A 19,000-nucleotide genomic window follows, 5' to 3' on the forward strand; every position below is an offset into this window, starting at 1 on the left:
CCTACTTCAGTCCTCCATTATTCCTTCCTCCATTATTCCTTCCTCCAACATACTGCTGCTTTAACCCAGTACTTTATACCCCTTGGATAGTGCAGCGCTTTGACTAGCAGGCATCACTCAAACACAGAGCACCTTATAGTATCCCATAGAGATTAGACAGACATCACCTTAGGCACACACAGTGCACTCTCATTCCCCATCCCACCAACAACTGCCTTCCCTTCCCTCACAACTAGAGGTGCACTGATGTGGACAACTTTCTTTATATCAGTTCTGATCTGATATCAGACTGATGTATTGGAAATTGGCCTGATGTGGCTGATAATTTGACCAATAAACGCTTGTGTGTGCATGCAGAGCTTGGGGAGTAGCAGGGTGAGGGGGGAGGCACTGGCCCCCTGAATTTGCGCATGGCGGGCTGCAGCTGGGGCCAGGGGCCATGCTGCGCTGTGCTTGGCGTGGGTGGCAGCAGCGCAGAGAAGAGGTTATGGGGGGGACCTAGGGCAAAATTTGGGATGGCTGCAGCCCCTTCTTGCCCCCCTCCCAGTGCTGCCACCACCGCCCACCCCAGGCACAGTGCAGTGTGGCCCCTGGCCTCAGCTCACCCCGCGCGGATCTTGGGGCACCCACCCCCCATGCCGTCCTGGACAAGCAGCAGGAGCAGCAGCAACAGCTGTCCACCCTGCCCTGGCTGGGCAGTGCCTGCCCCAGGCTCACTCCCTCCCTCACTGCGGGGGATGTTGATCTGCACCCCCACACCCCTTCCCTCCCCCTCCACTTTCACCACAACAAACTTATCAGCTGGACTCAGCTGTATTGGAAATCAGATCGATATGGGCCAATATGCCTTCTTAAAAACCAGCTATCTGTATCAGCTGCAAAAATCTCTATCAGTGCACCCCTACTTGCAACTGGGGGTTAATTGGATTAACTTCCTGCACTATTTCATGGAGCTAAACTGCATGGGATCAAGGAACCAGATCTGGAGTTCAGCTTGCAGCCAAGGACTGTGAGGGGGACAGATATCTTGACTCTAATGGGTCATGTCCCCAGATTAAAAGGTTCCTTTTTCTTCTCAACCTCCCTGTTTCCTTGGAACATACTGAAAGAGAGCTTCTGATTTGGGATTACTTGAGGTCTGGAGCCAGGCAGCCATGGAGAACATAACAAATTAACTTGGAAACAACTGGACAAATTTTAGTGCGTTTCTCTCACCAGCTGCAAGGCTGTAGGGGGAATGGAGAGCACAGAAATGAAGGCTATTATATAGCAATGGGAGGGAAACAGCACTTCTTGGAAGTTAGGGTTTGACTATTATTGGATTCTTGCTGCAGAATCTGGTCTTGCATAGTATAGGTCCCTGATTGCACTGGAACATGATGATGTTTCTGAGGCGTGGTAGTAGCTATTCTTCCTATGTTCTCTGGGAGTGCCACAGCATCAGTGCAATCTAGTGTGAACATGAGGCTTCATTATCTTCTGTTCAGCCACCTCTGACTGCTGCTGTAGTGCTGGTTGGAAGCATGTAGTTAAAATAACTGAGTTCTTTGAATGTTAGATATAACATTACAGATAATAGTGCGGTGTTTTGGGTTTTTTTAAGGCAGAACAGGAAACCAAAGGTTTTGTAAAGTACCCAATAAAATCATAATGATCACAAAACCATGGCAAGAATAATTTGGAGCTGTGCCTCCACAGCATAATTTTCTGAAGAACAGCCATTCTCTATTTCAATAAAACAAATGTGGCAGAATTTTAGTAGAGAAGATCTTGGTATTGGCATCAAAATTTACTTGATAATCCAATGGTCATAACATTTACCTGCGACATGGAAAAATCCAGTTTCAAACCCCTTTTTGGATTTGGGGTACTTGGACCCAGATATTTCACTTCTCAAGAGTGCCCTAACTTTTGTATTAAAAGGTCATTTGGGATACATGTCTCTTAGTCTCTCCTGTTACATCTGCGTTCTGTATAAAATACTTGACTGTTCACTGGAGCCATTCAGTCATTCCTGTCATCCAGGTGAAGTGCCCTAAGCACTAGGCTAGTGCCAGTGCAGTCACTCCTCTCTTTGACCACCATTAATACTGAGATATGGTATGGGAGGAAAAAAACCCTGGAAATAAGCTCATATTAAAAGGGATTTGATTTCCAGAGCACCTGCTTGTGTAACAGTAGACAGAGGCCATGGCCTTGGGAAACACCTCAGGTACTGCTAAAGACTAATAGGTCTTCAGACTGTTGTTGGAAAAAGAAGGACATTTGTCTTTGGGTAATGCAGAAAGACAACGCCCTTTCTTTAAGCAGAATGGATTGACTTGGTGATTATGAATTGCTGATTTTAATGATTTAACTTAAAATTTCTTGCTTGCTGCTTTAAATAATTTTGGTGTTGTTTTGCATTTATACATTTTAGTTATTTTCCTTATGGAAAGTGGATTCTTACTGGCTGGTAACCATTTAGACATGTTGATTTGCAGCTAAATATAACTTGTAGCTTTTCATGGCTTGTGTATTTAAGCAGTTACATAATTTAACATATGCTCATTAAATTTTACATTTATTATGTTAAAAAAGGATGAATGACATTTCTTATTTGGCAGATGACTAATTTGTTACTTGTGATGCATGTCGACTTGGGAATTAAAATTCAATTCAGATGCAGCAAATTTGTATTTTAAAATTTCGCATTTTTTTTTAGCAAACGTACTAGATACAGGCTTTTAATTTTAAAACTGATTTATTAAATGAGGGTAAAGAATGACACCCCCCGCTTCCTGTTGTCATCCTTCACGTGTTTAGAACTTGTAGATCTCAGCAAGTCGCATCTAGTTGATGTTCAGAGACTTGTAGCAGCAAAACAGTCATCCCTGATTCTTCAGACCCCCAGTCAGTTTCTCAAATGTGAATAAGCCTGCTATTGAACTGAATTAAACTAAGATGTGGAAATTACTCTCTTCCCTTGCAAGGGTCTGTAGCTGTCAAGCTGTTTTTTCATTTCAGACCCTGGTCCCAGATTTTTAGCCTGTTGCTTCTTTCCATTCCTTAATATAGGTTGTCATACTTCAAATGTAAGTTTCAGTAGGTTTCTTTTTAAAAAAGAAATATTTGAATTAATGTTTTTAAAAGCCAGTTAACCAGCCTTGCCTTCTAGCTTCTGTCTACTAAACTAATCTGGATGTAGCCATCAAATTTCAGATATTTTTGTCCTTGAGGCTTGAAAACAAGCAACACCGATGCTATCTTTTTATTTGGGAGGGGGGGTGTAAAACTCAGATATGCTTATTTCTTTAACTTTCCCTTCAACCATTCTGTAATGGTGAATAACTTTTTATTAAAGATACCATTATAGTTAACACAGTACACTTTTCAGAAGTCAGGTCTTTGGTGGTAGCCTGAACAATGGGAAGCCAACACACACAGAAATGAAACTGTGGAAGAACCATTGAATGAACTTACTGGCAGGTTTCAAACTGTAGTAGGATAGATGCTGCACTATACCAGCCTCCACAGCTTCATGTTGCTTACAAGTTAAGTCTCTTCAGCAGCTGACATGGGAGGGTTTATCCCAGGAGTGGACAGCAGGCCAGATTTCGTTTGCCAGGGGGTTCTATCCAGCCTGCGGTGGGTCCCCCCGCCAGGCACAGGGCACATACAGCTAGTCCTGCTGCCCTCGGGCATGCAGTGGGGCAGGGGCAACACAGCAGAGAGATTTGGTTTCTTGGCAGCCTCTGAGGTGGTGGCTCACTCAGCTCAGCTGCTGTTGCCAATGTCTCCACTGCTGTTGGTCCTGGCCCCACTGCCCAGGCACCCTGGCCTGTCTACTCCACACCCACTGCCAGGGGCAGCAGGCAGTGCGGGTAGGTGGCAGGGTCTCCATGGAGATTGGCCCAGGACCTCCTCTGGCAGGGTGCACTTGACTGGGCGGATGGGACAGGGCCACAGGCAGACATGGAGCAGCGTCCAGGAGCAGGACAGGCAGTTGCGTACTGGGGCCAGAATAGTGGGGCGGTGATAGCAGTGGGCTGGGGCCTGGGACAGCTGTGATCCACTCTCTGCATGTCCTTGCCCATGGAACCAGTGCCTGTCACCGGGACATGCGGGAAAGGGATTGCAGCTCTGCCCTGGGCCCCAGCCCTGTGCTGTCACCATCCCACAATCATGGGCCCACCCACCCAGCTTACTCCTGGACACTGCCTCCCACTTAGCCATGGCCCTGTCGCATCTGCCCGGCCAAGCATGTCCTGGAGACCCTGCCCACCCACCTTGTCCAGCACCCCCAGCAGTTGGGTGCAGGGCTGATGGACCTAGGGCCAGATAGGATTGATTGCTGCTGCCTCCCCTTCCCCCTCACCCCAGCTCACCAAAACCCCATTAAGTTGCCCCGACCCCTGGCTTTGCTCACCCCTGATGGATTTGAGTTGTATTTTAGAATCAAATTCTTCTATTCACCACATTTTCACTATTTTCTCTTTCTTTTTTCTCTCCTATATTTCTTGCAGTTGGTCCATTAACGATCAGCTTCAATATGCTCCCCAGTGAAAGAACAATTATTAACAAAAATCCCTTTGTTCAGCCTGGTGGCCGCTACAGCCCTCCTCATTGCCTGGCTCGCTACAAATCAGCCATTATTATACCACACAAGAACCAGGAAAAGTACCTTCGACACCTTCTCTATTACCTTCATCCCTTCCTGCAGCGCCAGCAGCTCCATTATGGCATCTACTTGATTCAGCAGGTAAACTGAACCCACCTATATATTGTGTTTCAGCTAAGGATTAGCAGGGAGAGGGAGAACATTGAATTAAATGGTGAAAACTGATGACTGATTGGGAAGAAGAGTGCTGTATTTTGTTTGTTGCTGGTAGCTGTGCTACATTTCTACTTTCCGGCTTCTTTTTGCAAAAAAAGGGAGGAGGGGCATAATTTGGATGTGAAGGGCTTTGTAGCTAAAAATGTATTTCTTTGTTTCTCAAAGATGAGACTCCTTTGTATAGTTAATTGGGCAAAAGGCTCCAGTTTTCTAAAGTTTGTACAGGTGCTGGCACTACTATGGAGACAGTGACTAAAACTTTCAAAAATGCCTAACAACTTGAATGCTTGTTTCACTTCCCTTCAAACTGATGTCCAAGGGAGTCTTTGCCACAAGACTCAGCTTGAACCAGTTTGGGCCTTGCATTGCTGTACTCCAGGATTTGGTGAGTGAATAACTGCACATATTCTCTTCCAGGCTGGAAATACCACATTTAACCGAGCAAAGCTCCTTAACGTTGGCGTCCGAGAAGTCCTGAAGGATGAGGACTGGGACTGCCTCCTCCTGCATGATGTGGACCTTGTTCCTGAGAATGATTATAATCTCTACATCTGTGATGAATATTTCCCCAAACACATGGCTAGTGCCGTGGACAAGTTCCAATACAGGCAAGAGCCTCCGTTCACATTAGGATTGGACGTTTTTGATAGAATAAACAGTCTGCTCCTTCTAAGGGCACAAACAGCCCAGACTTCAATGATTAGCACAGGGGTTCCCAACCCCTGGTCCATGAAGGGTTGGCTGCTGGTCTGCAGGAGAGTTGGCTGCCGCAGACTGGAAGTGACTGTGGACCAGCAAAAAAAGAGTTGGCTGCCTGCCTGCAGTATGCTGGCACTGCTGGTCTGCAGTTTGCCAGTCTGTGGTCACTTCTGGTCCACGATTTGTCAGTCCTCAGCATAAAAAAGTTGGGAACCCCTGACATAGCAGGACATGACCTCACTACATTTTCCACCTTATTGGCTGTTGCAGGGAGAACATGCCTGACCTAAATATAGCATCTTCAGTTGTTGCCTGCAGTTTGTTTTATTTGTTAGAGTACCAGTCCAATGAATTTTCCTTTGCTACTTGACACTGAGAGGTGTCTGTGTTAACCTTTCCTTCCAGCAGGTGCAGGACTGGGGGCATTCAGCAATATGGAGCATCAGTGTGACCCGGTGCTCCTGCTAAGTAGAAATCTCAGTGTCTTTGAGAGGTGGGAAGACTACAACCTACAGTCATTTCTGACATCTTGGGCTGTCCTTCCCCACAGCTAGGTAGTTATTATGGATCACACCACAGCAGACCAAAACCTGACGTTAAGTGAAGCTCTTTGCTGCTTTCAGTAGTTGCACAAATGAACTGGCACTTCCTATTCTGCAACTGATGGGTAATTAACTTTTCCTTCTTCTCTGAGCAGAGTTACAGTATTTCCCTCCCAGTGGGGAAGAGAAATGCCTTTCAACTGCAGAACAGTTGGCCTTTGAATTTTTCTGGGCTAGGAGAAGCAGTCTATGCTGAATTTGTTGTGTTGCACTTCATTGAAATCTTGGTCCTATTATAAAAGGACTAAAGCTTTCTACCAGGTACCTTCATTTGACAACTCGCACACTGTGCATACACATGTAAATACCATCCAGCTTCTTGTTTGATACAGGTCAATAAGATGAGAGGAAGATGCACATGTCTTATTACCAGGAATCTGGGTTAACCATTTCCCACAGATGAAGAAAAATGTGGATTTCCCCCCTTGAAGCATGAAAACATGGGTTTCCCCTTTTGCAAACAGCTCTCTGCAGGCTGGCAGAGTTCCAGCCTGCAGCAGCTATTTGCAAAAAGGCAGCAAACCCTAAGCCCTGTCCAGAGTGGGTGGGAGGTAGAGGCCTAAAAATCTGAGTTGCCACTGCTGGCTTAGACTCACTTTCCCGCCTTTGGAGTAAGTAGGACTTTTCAGGGCTGGGCTGTAGGGATGGGGGGCAGCTGAGGGCCTACTCTGGAAGGGCTGGGGGGGACCCTGTAGGTTGGGTGAGGGTCATGCTGCCAGTGGGGCCAGGGCCTGCGGGGAGAGCTGGCAGGGTGGGCAGGAGGCAAGGCAGGGTTGTGTGGGTAGCAATTGCCCTGTCCTGCACCATAGGCCAAGGCCAGGTGGGTGTTGGCTACCTTGCCCTGCTGTGGTTCATCCCAAGTGGGCTCAGGCGGGGGCTGGAAGTGCTTCCCAGCTGGGGTGACATGGGCAGCAGCTCAGTGGGAGAGAGAGCAGGAGCATGTGCCACGCCCATGCTTACCAAGTGAGATGCCCTCAGGGCAGGGTTAGGGGCTGGGGCTGGGGGCACTGCCTAGCTGGGGCTGTGCCCAGGACCAGGGCTCTGGGGGTGAGCAGTGCCCATCTGGTGTGCTGGTGGCTGCTGCCCCATCCTCACTGCACTGCTGCACCACAACCTGCCAGCCTGTGGCTGCAGCAGCTGCTGGCAACTCTGCTGGGGCTAGCATTGGAGACAGTGGCTGCGGGTGCACTGCATGACAGGGTGGGGAGGGAAGAAGAGGAGTAGCACAGCTGGCCCTCATATTGCTCTGCCCGGCCTGAGGCCTTGCCAGCATTGCTGGCCTTGGAGGGCTCCTGGGGGGGCGGGTTGTGAAGTGCCAGGGGGTGGCAGCAGGGTCTGTGTGTGCTTGTGATGGGCTGGGGGTAGCAGCAGTGGGAGGGGTATAAGAGAGAGAGAGAAATGGGGGGGGCACTCCAAGTAGAAGCAGCCTCCAGACATGGGCCTGGAGCACCCCTGGCCCACTAAAGCAGCCTGTACAGCGGGAGGCTAGTCTGGAAGGGAAGGGGCTTGCCTAGCCAACAATAGGCCCAGCCCAGTCCCTGAACCCCAGTCAGGAGTTTCCCAGGAAGGGCATGGGAACCACTCGAGCCTGGGTACAAGTGCGGGGAGCAGAACAGCTGGGTCTGGCACTGCTCAGAGCCACAGAGCGGCAGGCAGGACAGCTGGAGCTGGATCCGTGGCCTGGTGCAGGGGGTTAGGAGTGAGGGGCGGGGGCAGGGCACTGGCATATCAGTGCTGCTCAGTGCCACAAAGCAGCTGTGGGAACAGCTGCAGCTGCACTCACATCCTAATGAGCAAAGGGGGCAGGGAAAGCTCTAATTTCTATGATAAACAAAACAAAATCAAACGCTAAAATATTTAGGTATTTAGAATTTATTTTATATAACGATTGAAGCACTGGTAGACTTCCAAATTGCTTTAAAATTGTAAATATATTAATAAAACATTGTGTTCATCTGATACCTATGTGTATATATATGTGTATGTATATGTATATATACATCTTTGCTGTAATAAGCAGGGATCCTAGTTTTCTGTTTAAAAATCCAAAATTATCTGATAAAAACCCAATTATATATATAGTGGCCTTTCATTTTAATTGTGGAAAAATGCAGATTTGGGGGGTTTTAATCTGAGAACTTTGGGTTTTTATCAGGTAATTTTGGATTTTTAAACAGAAAACTAAGATCCCTGCTTATTACAGCATAAGATGCTTTGCGTGGTGACTGATGTAAGCTTGTGATTTTTGACATTTTGTTCTCCTCTCCAGTTTGCCATATTTGTCCTTTTTTGGGGGTGTATCTGCATTGACACCAGATCACTACATGAAGATGAATGGATTTCCTAACACCTACTGGGGTGCTGGTAGTGAAGACGACATTGCTGCAAGGTACTCATGGGAAGGATGGAGCAATTTAAAAAAGGAATCTAAAATTCTAACATAAACTTGGATTTTCTTGCACTCATCCTCAACATCTGTAACTTCCAGAGTGCTAAAATTCAGTGCCAAAAATGTTGGTGCAGGACTGCTGGTGTTGGGAGATGTTTAGATCTGTAATTTTATTAGAGGCATTTTTCTGTGAGCTTTGCACTTTGAATGGTAGAGAGCATTGCACGGTGTAATAATCCTGCATCTCCAGTGGCTCCAGGGTTCTCCTAAAAGCTCTGTAACCAACTGTCATTGACAGCTGACTGCCTCTTAACGTGACAGCTCTGTAGGAGGGAATGCACTGGCTGATGAGATAGAAAACCCAGGAGGTAACCAAGACATTTAGTGGATTTTGATTTAAAAGTAGGGGATTTGGGACATGGTACATACTACCCAAGAGACTTGTTTAGTAACTGTGCAGTACTTGGGAACTGAGTAACTTATGGAAGCCTGATTCCTATCTTTATACTTGCAGACTGTGACCTATCATAAAGGCATATGTACTGTGTACTATGTGAGTCACTTTGCAAAATGTTATCATTTTTCTTGTAGCTTCTGTTGCTTAGGGAGGTGACATGATATGAGAGTTAAATTGCAGTCTGCCTAGTGATTCTCTGCAGAGTACATGGTAAAGACATCTTTGGTCATGTCTCCCTGGTGAGCTTTGTAGCTGTAATTCACCTGTGATACTGCTCTTTGTCAGTGGACATTAAGGCAAACTAATGGGGTGGTTATATTACTTGTTTTCTTGCTCGTACACAGTGTGACAAGTTATGCAACTTCAGTGGAACATTTTATTCAAGGACTGTGGGAGTTTCATTAAGTATTGTGCTGCTGGGAATGGAAAGCTAGGTGTTTAACAGGAACTTAATTGCTTTCATCAGAGAAAGGAACATACAACTTTTTTTTAGAGATTCAGCATTCACTCTAACGAATGGGATATCAGGATAAATGGTATCTAAGCAAAAAAGAAATGGAAGATTCACACTCCACCCACCACACAAGATCTGTTCAAAGACCCTCATGGCCCAACATGCTCTCTTAACATGGAGGGGTCAACAGTAAAGTGCCATGCACGAGTCCTGTGAATTTCAGTCTACTAACATTAAGGAAGAAATCCATTGCAAGGAAGGAGGATTATGTTCATTTGTGTATGCTATCAAGCCTGTTGCCTAGAAAGAAAGTAAATCTCATGAAACATCCTGTGAGAATGAAGTACTTGTTATCAGCAGCCCAACCCTTTAGGTGGAGATTAATCAAAGATTATTCAGACTGTAGAGACTAACACTTAAAGTCAATAGTGATTTTATTAAGTGACTAGGCTGATACTCTTAAAATGGATCTGCTCTACAAAACACTGAGGCCCTACCTTAAGGAACAGCAAAAATGGACTTGAGTTTGAAAGTTAGCATGAATAAGGTTAACATATTTCCAGTACCAAAAGAGAGGACACCTGTCAGGGGGACACCTCACTCCCATCCCACAGCCCCCTAACCCTGCCAGTGCCCCTCACTCCCAACCTGCAGCCCCCATCCCTGCTGCTGCCTCTCACTCCCAAACCACAGTCCCTCACAACCCCCAAGCTATGCTGGTGCCTCTCAGTCCCAACCTGCAGCCCCCCAATCCCTGCTGCTGACCCTCACTCCTGACCCACAGCCCCCTTCTTCCCTCAGCCCTGCCAGAGGGGCCCCCAGCTGCCCCTGTCCCGACCAGGCCACAGCACAGCGAGTCCAATTCATGCAGGAGGTGGCTGAGCGAGTCCGGCCCTGGCATGGGCTGGAGGGAAGAGAGGCTGCTTGTTGCACCCCACCCCCCGCCTGGGCTGAGGCTGCAGTGCTGCACCAAGTGGCCTAGCCACACCCTCCCTGAGCAGTGTCTCTTGGCCAGCCCTGCCCTTCGAGAAGGGGCACCAACTCTGGTGCCACCAACCTGGCCATGGAGCTCCCCGTTGTCTTTAAAGGGGCCCCCCTTTCCCTCTGGAGGGGCAGGTTCCTGTCTCCTGCCCTGCCCTGCCACAGCCCCAGTGCTCATACACCTTCTGCTAGCAGGCACCAGCCTCCCTCGTGCATGCACACACACACCCCTCAAATGCACGTCCACACACATACCCCTCCCACAGCTCCCTGGACAGTCCCCAAGCCCTGACCCTCCAATCTCTGCTCCCCATAGACTTATCAGCGTACAGCCGCCAGGGATGCTCCCACCACTCTGGCCACGTGTGTTTGCACACGGACGCATGTGATGCCCCCTGTCTCCAATTGCCTTCCCTCCTCCCACCAGCAGAGCAAAGCAGAATCATGGACACTGGTTCTCAGACACCACCCAGACAGAGATTGGAGGTTCCAAAAAGAGGACATGTCCAGGAAAACCCGGATGTGTGGTAACCCTAGGCATGACCCCTTGCTGTCCTTTCCTTCTCTATCAGGATTTCATATTAGACCACAACTTTTTAAGAGTAGACTTCAGCTACCACCATATTAACCATTAACTTGCAGTTCATATAGCCAGATAATGGTGCTCCACATTGTGTCAGCTAGTCATGGCTAAACAGCATTCCCAGAAAGTACCTTTATCCTCCGCATTCACCTCCTATAAGAAGTGAATACCTTAGTCTAATTGGGACCATTGAAATGTTAGCATTATGAAGTGCAGGCAATTCAGTGGAATGATCTCTCTGATTTATTTTTTAAAATAATGTATTACCTTAGCCTTTTAATATTCAAATTGCATTATTGCTGTTAAAGTAAGGATTGCAACAGCAAAGTTAGTTGAGCTTTCTGACATGTCTCTTTCCTGGTGAAATGTGCAGTGATCTTTGTTAACACTCAGAAAATACCACCCCCTGGCTGTGGTCCAATTTGAGATAATGGTATTTTATCTAATGCTTAAACATTTCCTCCTAGTGAACTAGTGAACCCATTGTGCTTTTATCATTTGGTATCCTTAGTGTAATATAAATACTTTTTGAAACTCTGGTCCCTTCCAAATGCATTCAGAGCAGGAATGTTACTTTGCACTTTGCTGCTGTTATCCTCCTCTCAGTCCTGGCTATACATGGAATTTTACTAAATGAAATTAGAGACACTTTAAAAGTGCTAATTGACCAAACTTACCTGAAGGAACCATCAGCATGTTTAACAAAGATAGTGGTAGCAATGGTTTGGTAAGGTGGAGCCTTATCTGCACTTGAAAAGTGGTATTCCAAAGCCCCATCTTTTCCTGCATGTTAGTAATAATGCATTTTCACTGGCCACTTCACATTGCATCTGTAGTACATGTTATGTACCACTGGTGTTCCACAAAGGAAATACTCCCATCACACAATTCCCATAAATGCAAAAATGAGTTCTCTTCAGAAACTACAGCTGTTAGACAAAAGACTGAGTCTAGGTTTTTTTACTGACTTAGCAGCAGGAGCCCTATATTATGAAACACTGTTCTGCGGGACATGTGGGAGCTGTTCTGTGGATGACCCTCCCCTGTCTGTTCTCTGCTTTAATGATCTTCTATCTCCTCAGCCACCAAGCATCATAGCCATTTCTCTTCTAGTCAAAGAGTAAGTCAGTGGTGCCTTGCTGCTGTATGCTTTGGGGGCATATGTAAATATTGGGTATTCATTAAATGCCATTTCCTTTTCTTGGATTCAGTGAACTGCCTTTTCAGCTCTTTTTTGTTTTTCTTTGGTTGTGTTGATACCAGGATGAGCTTAGAGGTAGCAACCTTATGTATAAACACAAATTTTGCTTTATTTCCATTTTAAAGGATTCAGTTAGCGGGAATGAAAATAGCCCGGACCCCCATTCATCTTGGACGCTACAAAATGATGGATCAGGAGCAAACCGCAGGGAGGGAAGAACTCCTGAGAAGGTAACAGCAGGCATGCTGTATCCTCAGTATGGTGGGATTCCTGCATGAGCAGTCCCTGATCTGCATGACATACTGATAGAACTCTTTCACCTGCCTTCCTAGATGGGACAGAAAGCCCAACCCAAGAAACTCATCTCCCTCATGTTTGAATACTGCCATTTAAAGAAAACTGGCTGTTTTTTCTAAGTTCATTGTTTGGGGAGTTCACCTTTGGAAACATTTTCTTGCCTTGCATGAGTCATTATTCAGTTAAGTCAATCTCCTGTCCTTTTTTACGGGCAGCCTACAGACGAATGGAAAGGGAACATTTGCTATAGCAGAAATACTGGAAGCTAACAGTGAGTCTGAAGCCAGTTACAGCTGAACTGTATTTTCTTCCTAAGGCTAAATAATTGAAATGTAGATTTTTCAATTGCAGTTTAACTTTGAGATAGTAAGAATGATTTCAGGCATTTTCTTGTGATAGCTGTCATTCAAGAGTTTCAGAGATTCAGATTTAAAACTATCAAATTATTCTGGGTTGACAATATTCACAGTCGTCACTCAGTTTGTCTTGTAAATATTTAAAGACCCTTCCCTCAAAACTCTTTACATACATCTCATATAGATGATAAATGCCTTAAAGGCCTGTAGCAAGGTGTTGTAGACAACTTAGCTTTATCCAAACCCTTTCCAAAGAAATGAGTACAGTAGTAAATTTGGACCCATTTACTAGGGGTGTGCAAAACGAGTTGTATTCGATTTGGATTCAGCCTGAATCGGGGACAGCGATTCAATTTGTTGATTCAGATCACTGTCCCCAATTTGATTTGACTGAATCTGAATCTAAAGATTCAGCGCTGATTTGGAGAATCAGCGATTCAGACAGACACAGTTTTTAAATGTTTTTTTTTCTACATACTTCGAGGTACCAGTGCGGCTCGTGAACGCTGCGATGCTGGGGCGGATGGAGTGTCCCACAGGAGCACGGGGGGCCCCCACATGCTCAACAGCAAACCTGGAAGTGAACTGGAAGTATTTCCAGTCCATTTCTGGGTCCGCCACCAAGTGTTTTGGAAGGTGTCCCCCCCTGGCTCGGTGATCGGCCATGGGAGGACCCCGGGTGCCCCCCCAGACCTAGGAGGCATCAGTCGCCAATCCAGGAGGGCATAAGGGGGACCCCCAGTGCACTCCCCAACAGACCTGGAAGTGGACTGGAAGTGCTTCCAGTTCACTTCCGGGTCTGCTGCCATACACACTGGGGATCTCCCCCATGCTCCTGTGGGACACTCCATGTACCCCAGCATCGCAGCATTCCTGGTACCTAGCAGCATGTAGAAAAAAGCATGTAAAGCTGTGTCTATGTACAAATCACTGGCTCTTTTTCTAAATTGATTCAGAGGGTTCCGATTCAATTTGGAGAGATTAAAGGGACCTATGATTCAGTTCGGATTTGGAGATTCAGCCACCAAATTGGGCCAAATCTCCATCGAATCAGGGACCAAAGCTTTGCACAGTCCTACCACTTACCATTAACATGAACGCCCCCAGACCTATATACACAATAGAGTTGGGAAGTATTGGTTAATGTATGATGGAGGCTGTACACGCTGGCACTTCAGATTTTCTGTTTATATTATTTTTAATGTTGAGCTCTTCTATGTGTACAAGTGAACCTGTGGTAAGCTGTGTACAACTCTGAATCTCTCCTCTCTACGTTTGTTTCCTCAAACAAAGTCTTCAGGTTTCAACACATGCAGTAGCTGCTGTTGCCAGTCTCTTTTTGCTTGTACAAAGCAGCAACATTGCCTATCCCCTTTACCTGGAAGTCCATGGCTCGTCTCCCCTTTTAGTTCAGATCACCTTCCTTGTTTAGAAGCCTTGCTATGCAGTTGCTAGTCAGCTCCTCAACACAAAGATCTCCTCTTTGTGCCTGTCTAGAATAGGGTTTGTTTATGTATTTATTTGGTGCCTCTCTGTATGAAGATAATCTTGGGTCTTACGAAGTAATACCTTTCACCTCTGAAGTTTCTTCACTTTGTGTTCACTCAGATGAATGTGTGTGTCTTCATCTTTCCTTACTGACCTCTTATCTGAACAGGTATTCTTCTCCCTTTAGGCCTGCTCCACTGCACGACACCACAAAAACCTGGAGGGACGATGGAATGAATACTATAGAGTATATACTCCTTGCTAGGAAGAAGCACCCTCTGTATACCAACATCACAGTGGACATAGGATATATTCCCCCAGTGCTTTCGAAGAGTGCAAAGAAAGGAAAAAGAGGCTGAGTTACTAGGGTAGTCAGTGGCAAGAGTGAAGTCCAGGAGCTTCCAGTCTGCATCTAGTCAGGAAGATGATGTCCATAAAGACTCTTGAAAAACTGTTTAGAAGATGGGTGAAATGTAGAGCAGACTGAAGGAACACACAAGGTTAGAACAAAAGTCCACAGGAACGAGGCACAACTGCTACTTTATGGGATTTGGCCTATTGTAGAGAATCCCTTTTAAAGCTTTGTCAAATGTGATGTCTACTGAGCCACATGCACGTCCCACCCCTTAGATGTAGCCTAGAGGTGTAAGTTCTAGTCACAACCAGATAAGTCCTCTGAGCTAGAGACTCCTGAGCACCGCATCCCATTGCTGGAGAGCTGAATGCCAGGTACCTCTGACTGTCCTGCTGCTTACTATTTGAAACGGTAACTGGGATTGACGCCATCCTCTATAAGTGTTCTATTTTGGTTGGGAGGGAAAAAACTCAATCCCAGATTTTGGAGGGGGGAAGAGTCTGTACAGAAAAAAAGTATTACTATATTTCCACCTGTTATGTGTTGTAAATATTTTGTTCAGAGAAGTTAATTAAAAGAGTTAAAGTCACCAGTGATCTTAAGGTGCCTACTGAATATGAAGTTTGAGAAGTTTCTCTACAGTGGGTTTTTTTAAAGGTTTGTCTATAAACTATTAGGGTGAGAATGTGGGCACTGGACTCCTTGGTTCTGTTTCTGACTCAGCAGTTGTTGTAATTGGAGATCTGTGAATAAGGTGCACTTTTTTTTTTTTTAATGGAAGGATTTTGTCTGGGATTCTGCTAGGAAAGCTTTCATTGGGCAACTTTACAACATATCCTTTGAGAGGGTATTTTGTGATTCCTATAAGAAAAAAAAACATTCCACGTAGCTCTGACAGCTAGAAAAGGGTCATCTTAGACTTTAGTTTATAGCTGCAGGGAAGGGTTTTTGCTCTCGTTGTTGCTAAGCTAAATAGTTTTCAATAATAAGCCTGGAAAAATGCATGGATATGACCAGTGTTGTAGGTGTAATGGACCAGATTGCTTCCTACAGTGCGTGGTTTTCCAGTGTACCAGCTACCCCAAACTCCTGCCCCTGGAGCACCCGCTAAAGGTGAAACAGAGCTATCTCCCTGGTCCATGCATGCAATCTTTGGCATATATCTGAGACTGCAAGAAAGGGGGCTTGTTACTTTTGTGATGTGGATGCTCACCATTTGAGAACTAGTTAAATAAGGTGTTTTGAGCAAGTACTGACTAACCTCTTTTAGACACTGAAACCTGAGTAAAACCTTAGGATGTTTATACACGTGCTCCAGGAGTAGTGGGGGGGCACACTTTAATTAGAGTGATTATGAGAGCTGCTCTAAAGTGCCCGGAGCATCACGTGTATCAGTGTCCCTGCACTGAAAAATGGCGGTGGGAGCACTTTAACTAAAGCTCATCAAATGAATGAGCCATTTTTCAGCACAGGGACACTGATGCATGATGCTGGAGTCTGTTGGGGCATGGTAATTACTAGGGCCGTGCAAAATTTCGCCGGCTGTTTCGCTTTGACACAGTTTCGACCAATTTCAAAGTTGAAACAGCAAAATCGAAACAAAACAAAGGCCCTTGAAACAGCCTCGAAACAAAACAAGGCTGGTGGAAATGTTTTGACCATAGGCTGGGGGTGGGAAATCAGTCCAGCAAGATCCAGTAGGGGGTGGGGTGGCAGCCTGGCTGGGCTGCTTCCCTGTACCCCGCACTAGATTGTGCTGGGAGCAGAAGGCACCCCAGCTGGGCTGCTTGACTACCCCTGGCACCATCTAAGTGCTGGGGATGGGAAGTCAGCCCAGCTGGTCTGACTTCCCATCCCCAGCGAAACTCGAAACAGCCTTTCTGTTTCAACGGAACGGAGCAGCTGTTTCAACTCAAAATGAAATTCAAGACAAAACACTGTTCCATCAAACTGTCGAAACTCAAGCCAAAATGGAACAGTGCCGTTTTGCACAGCCCTAGTAATTACTGTGCTACGGCAGACTCAACTAATCAAGTCTGCTCTATGCTGTAATTGCAGCACATTGGAGCAGCCTTGTTTCATGTGTACAGGTGCCCTTAAAGACAAGATTTCTGTCCCCTTCCCCCACCAGTCCCCCACGCATTTAGTTTCACAGGCCACATTTTATTCAGCTGATGAATTAAGCCTCCTTTTTTCCTGGATTCCTTAAAGTATTGATGTAGTTTAGTCAGTCTTTTATTTTTAAACTGACTGCACAAAAGACTTGTCAAATCTAAAATCTCTCTTTTATTGTAGCTCTAAGAGCATCTAAGATGAGGTTAAGCACATTCACCTTCCCAGAGAATAGGTTACGTCCCTTCTACTTCCAATCATCCGGGCACTCTGCTAACTGTGTAACTTGGGCGGAAGAAGGCAGGGGGAGGTTGGGAAGGAGCAGCATTGCTAAACAGCTGCAAGGTGATCATTGGGTCTAGCCAACAATAAAAGGCTTAAACCAATTGATGATGTTTTGGTTGTACAATCCTAATTGGCAGCTGAAGACAGACCTTTGTCCTTCATTATAAAAATAAGACTGGAAGGGCCCTCGAGAGGTCAACTAGTCCAGCCCTTTTGCACAAGGTAGGATCAGCCTGTCTAAAGTATTTCATGCTTCCTTCTGTTCTGGATCCCTTCTGTTACAGGATTGTAGAAAGAGATACCCTTACAAGGAAAAAAATTACTAGCATGAATAGATGCTGGCAAATAAGAGGTAGGAGAGGAATAAGTGCCCAGAGCTAGAATTATTGGGCTGTCTGACTATCTACAGCATCTAAAACGGATCCTGGCCTATGTATGAAGTGCAGTCTCTACATAACTTTCAGTAAAAATCCCCTTGGTTATTGTGTGCTATTACCTAATGCAAACTCAACTTTTTCTTCACCAATCCCAAAATCTACCAGCTGTCTCTCCTAAACAGAGATCATACACTTGTGTGTTGTGTTGTCCTGATGACCCTTCTAATGGAATAAAAGTCAAGAAACGGAGACTTTGATGAAGATCACGTGTCTCCGTAGGCGCTGAGCATGGGGGGGCCCAACAGGCTTGGCCCTCCTCTGGAAGCCTGTCCTTAATTGGGTGGGACAGTCCTGAAATGGGAACATCAGGTCCCAGTCCTGGCTGCATAACTCTGGGACAGCTTTTGTCCTGGATTCCCAGTATTGTGCAGGGATCTGGATTTTCTGTTCACTGCAGAAAAACATGGGAAATGGTGGGTTTCCCCTTTCAGGCTGCCAGAGTTCCAGCCTGCAAGGGGCTACAGGGAGCAGGATGCAGAGGGCACCACATGCATGTGTGTGCATGTGGACACATGCACATGGCCAGGAATACAGCCCCAGGCAGCAGTGAAGAGCAGCTCCTGCAGCTGCCTGCAGATAAGTCTCTAGCAGGTGGTGGGGCACACTGAGGCCCCCACAGTGAGGCGGGGAATAGAACAGGGGTTGGGCCTGGGGTTCTGCCTAGCCAGGGCATTGCATGGGATCTGGGGTGGAGAGCAGGACAGAGCCACAGGCAGCCTGTGGATCGGGGGGTGGGGGCTGACTCTGCCACGCAGTCCTGGGGTGGGGGCATGGGAAGCCCCATGCCAGCCATACTGCCAAGGCGTAGCACCTCCTGCCCACCCAGCAGTAGCAAGGATGGGGTCAGCAGCACGGAGTTGTGCCCCGCACTGTTGCTGGATGGGTAGGGGGCACCTCACCATGGCGGTGCAGCTGGCATAGGGCTTCCAGAAGGGCAGCAGGACAGGGCCCCAAGGCCCAAGGGGGGGCTTGGGGGCATAATTTTAGGTGCCCCTTGGCAAAAATAAAAGTTGGCACCTATGCCTGTCTCACCTGTCAACCTGTTGGTCTTTAAAAGGAATAATGTCCCACCTGAGTTCAGGTACTTGCTTTCCTTTTGAACTTCACCTAGTTGCTGTGATTTGAAATCTTGTTTCTTTTTAAAAAGATCTCCACCCTAGAGTTCTAAAGGAGCTGGCCGAGGTCATTGCAGGTCCCCTGGCACAGCTTTACGAGCTCTCATGGTGCACTGGAGAGGTGCTGGAGGAGTGGAAGAGGGCCAATGTGGTTCCAATCTTCAAAAAAGGGAGGAAGGAGGACCCAGGAAACTATAGGCCAGTTAGTCTTACCTCAATCCTAGGCAAGCTGTTTGAGAAAATAATTCTGGCACACATCCAGGAGGGGCCAGCAGGGGACTGCATGCTTAGGGGCAATTAGCACGGGTTCATCAGTGGCAGGTCCTGTCAGACCAACCTGGTGGCTTTTTATGATCAGATCACCAGATCATTA

At 46.5% G+C, this 19,000-nt stretch overlaps 1 protein-coding gene across 2 annotated transcripts in view; it reads left to right on the forward strand.

Moving 5' to 3' along the window:
- Nucleotides 1-17,701, forward strand: part of B4GALT3 (beta-1,4-galactosyltransferase 3) — a 32,587-nt gene extending 14,886 nt beyond the window's left edge. Inside the window, exons 3-9 of one of the 2 annotated variants that reach the window (XR_002099437.1) lie at nt 4,506-4,741; nt 5,234-5,424; nt 8,387-8,506; nt 12,308-12,412; nt 14,511-15,052; nt 15,336-15,432; nt 17,360-17,701. Coding sequence is in view for 1 of the 2 variants with exons in the window: in XM_019527371.1 (XP_019382916.1) it covers nt 4,506-4,741; nt 5,234-5,424; nt 8,387-8,506; nt 12,308-12,412; nt 14,511-14,682 (824 nt within the window). In the remaining variant the exon portion in view is untranslated. Of the gene's footprint in view, nt 1-4,505; nt 4,742-5,233; nt 5,425-8,386; nt 8,507-12,307; nt 12,413-14,510; nt 15,268-15,335; nt 15,433-17,359 lie in introns of those variants that run through there. The other variant, XM_019527371.1, reaches the window with a different exon arrangement.
- Nucleotides 17,702-19,000: the final 1,299 nt, after the last annotated feature.

This window comes from Gavialis gangeticus, unplaced genomic scaffold, assembly GCF_001723915.1.
Source record: "Gavialis gangeticus isolate Ggan-Ray unplaced genomic scaffold, GavGan_comp1, whole genome shotgun sequence".
NCBI lineage: Eukaryota > Metazoa > Chordata > Crocodylia > Gavialidae > Gavialis > Gavialis gangeticus.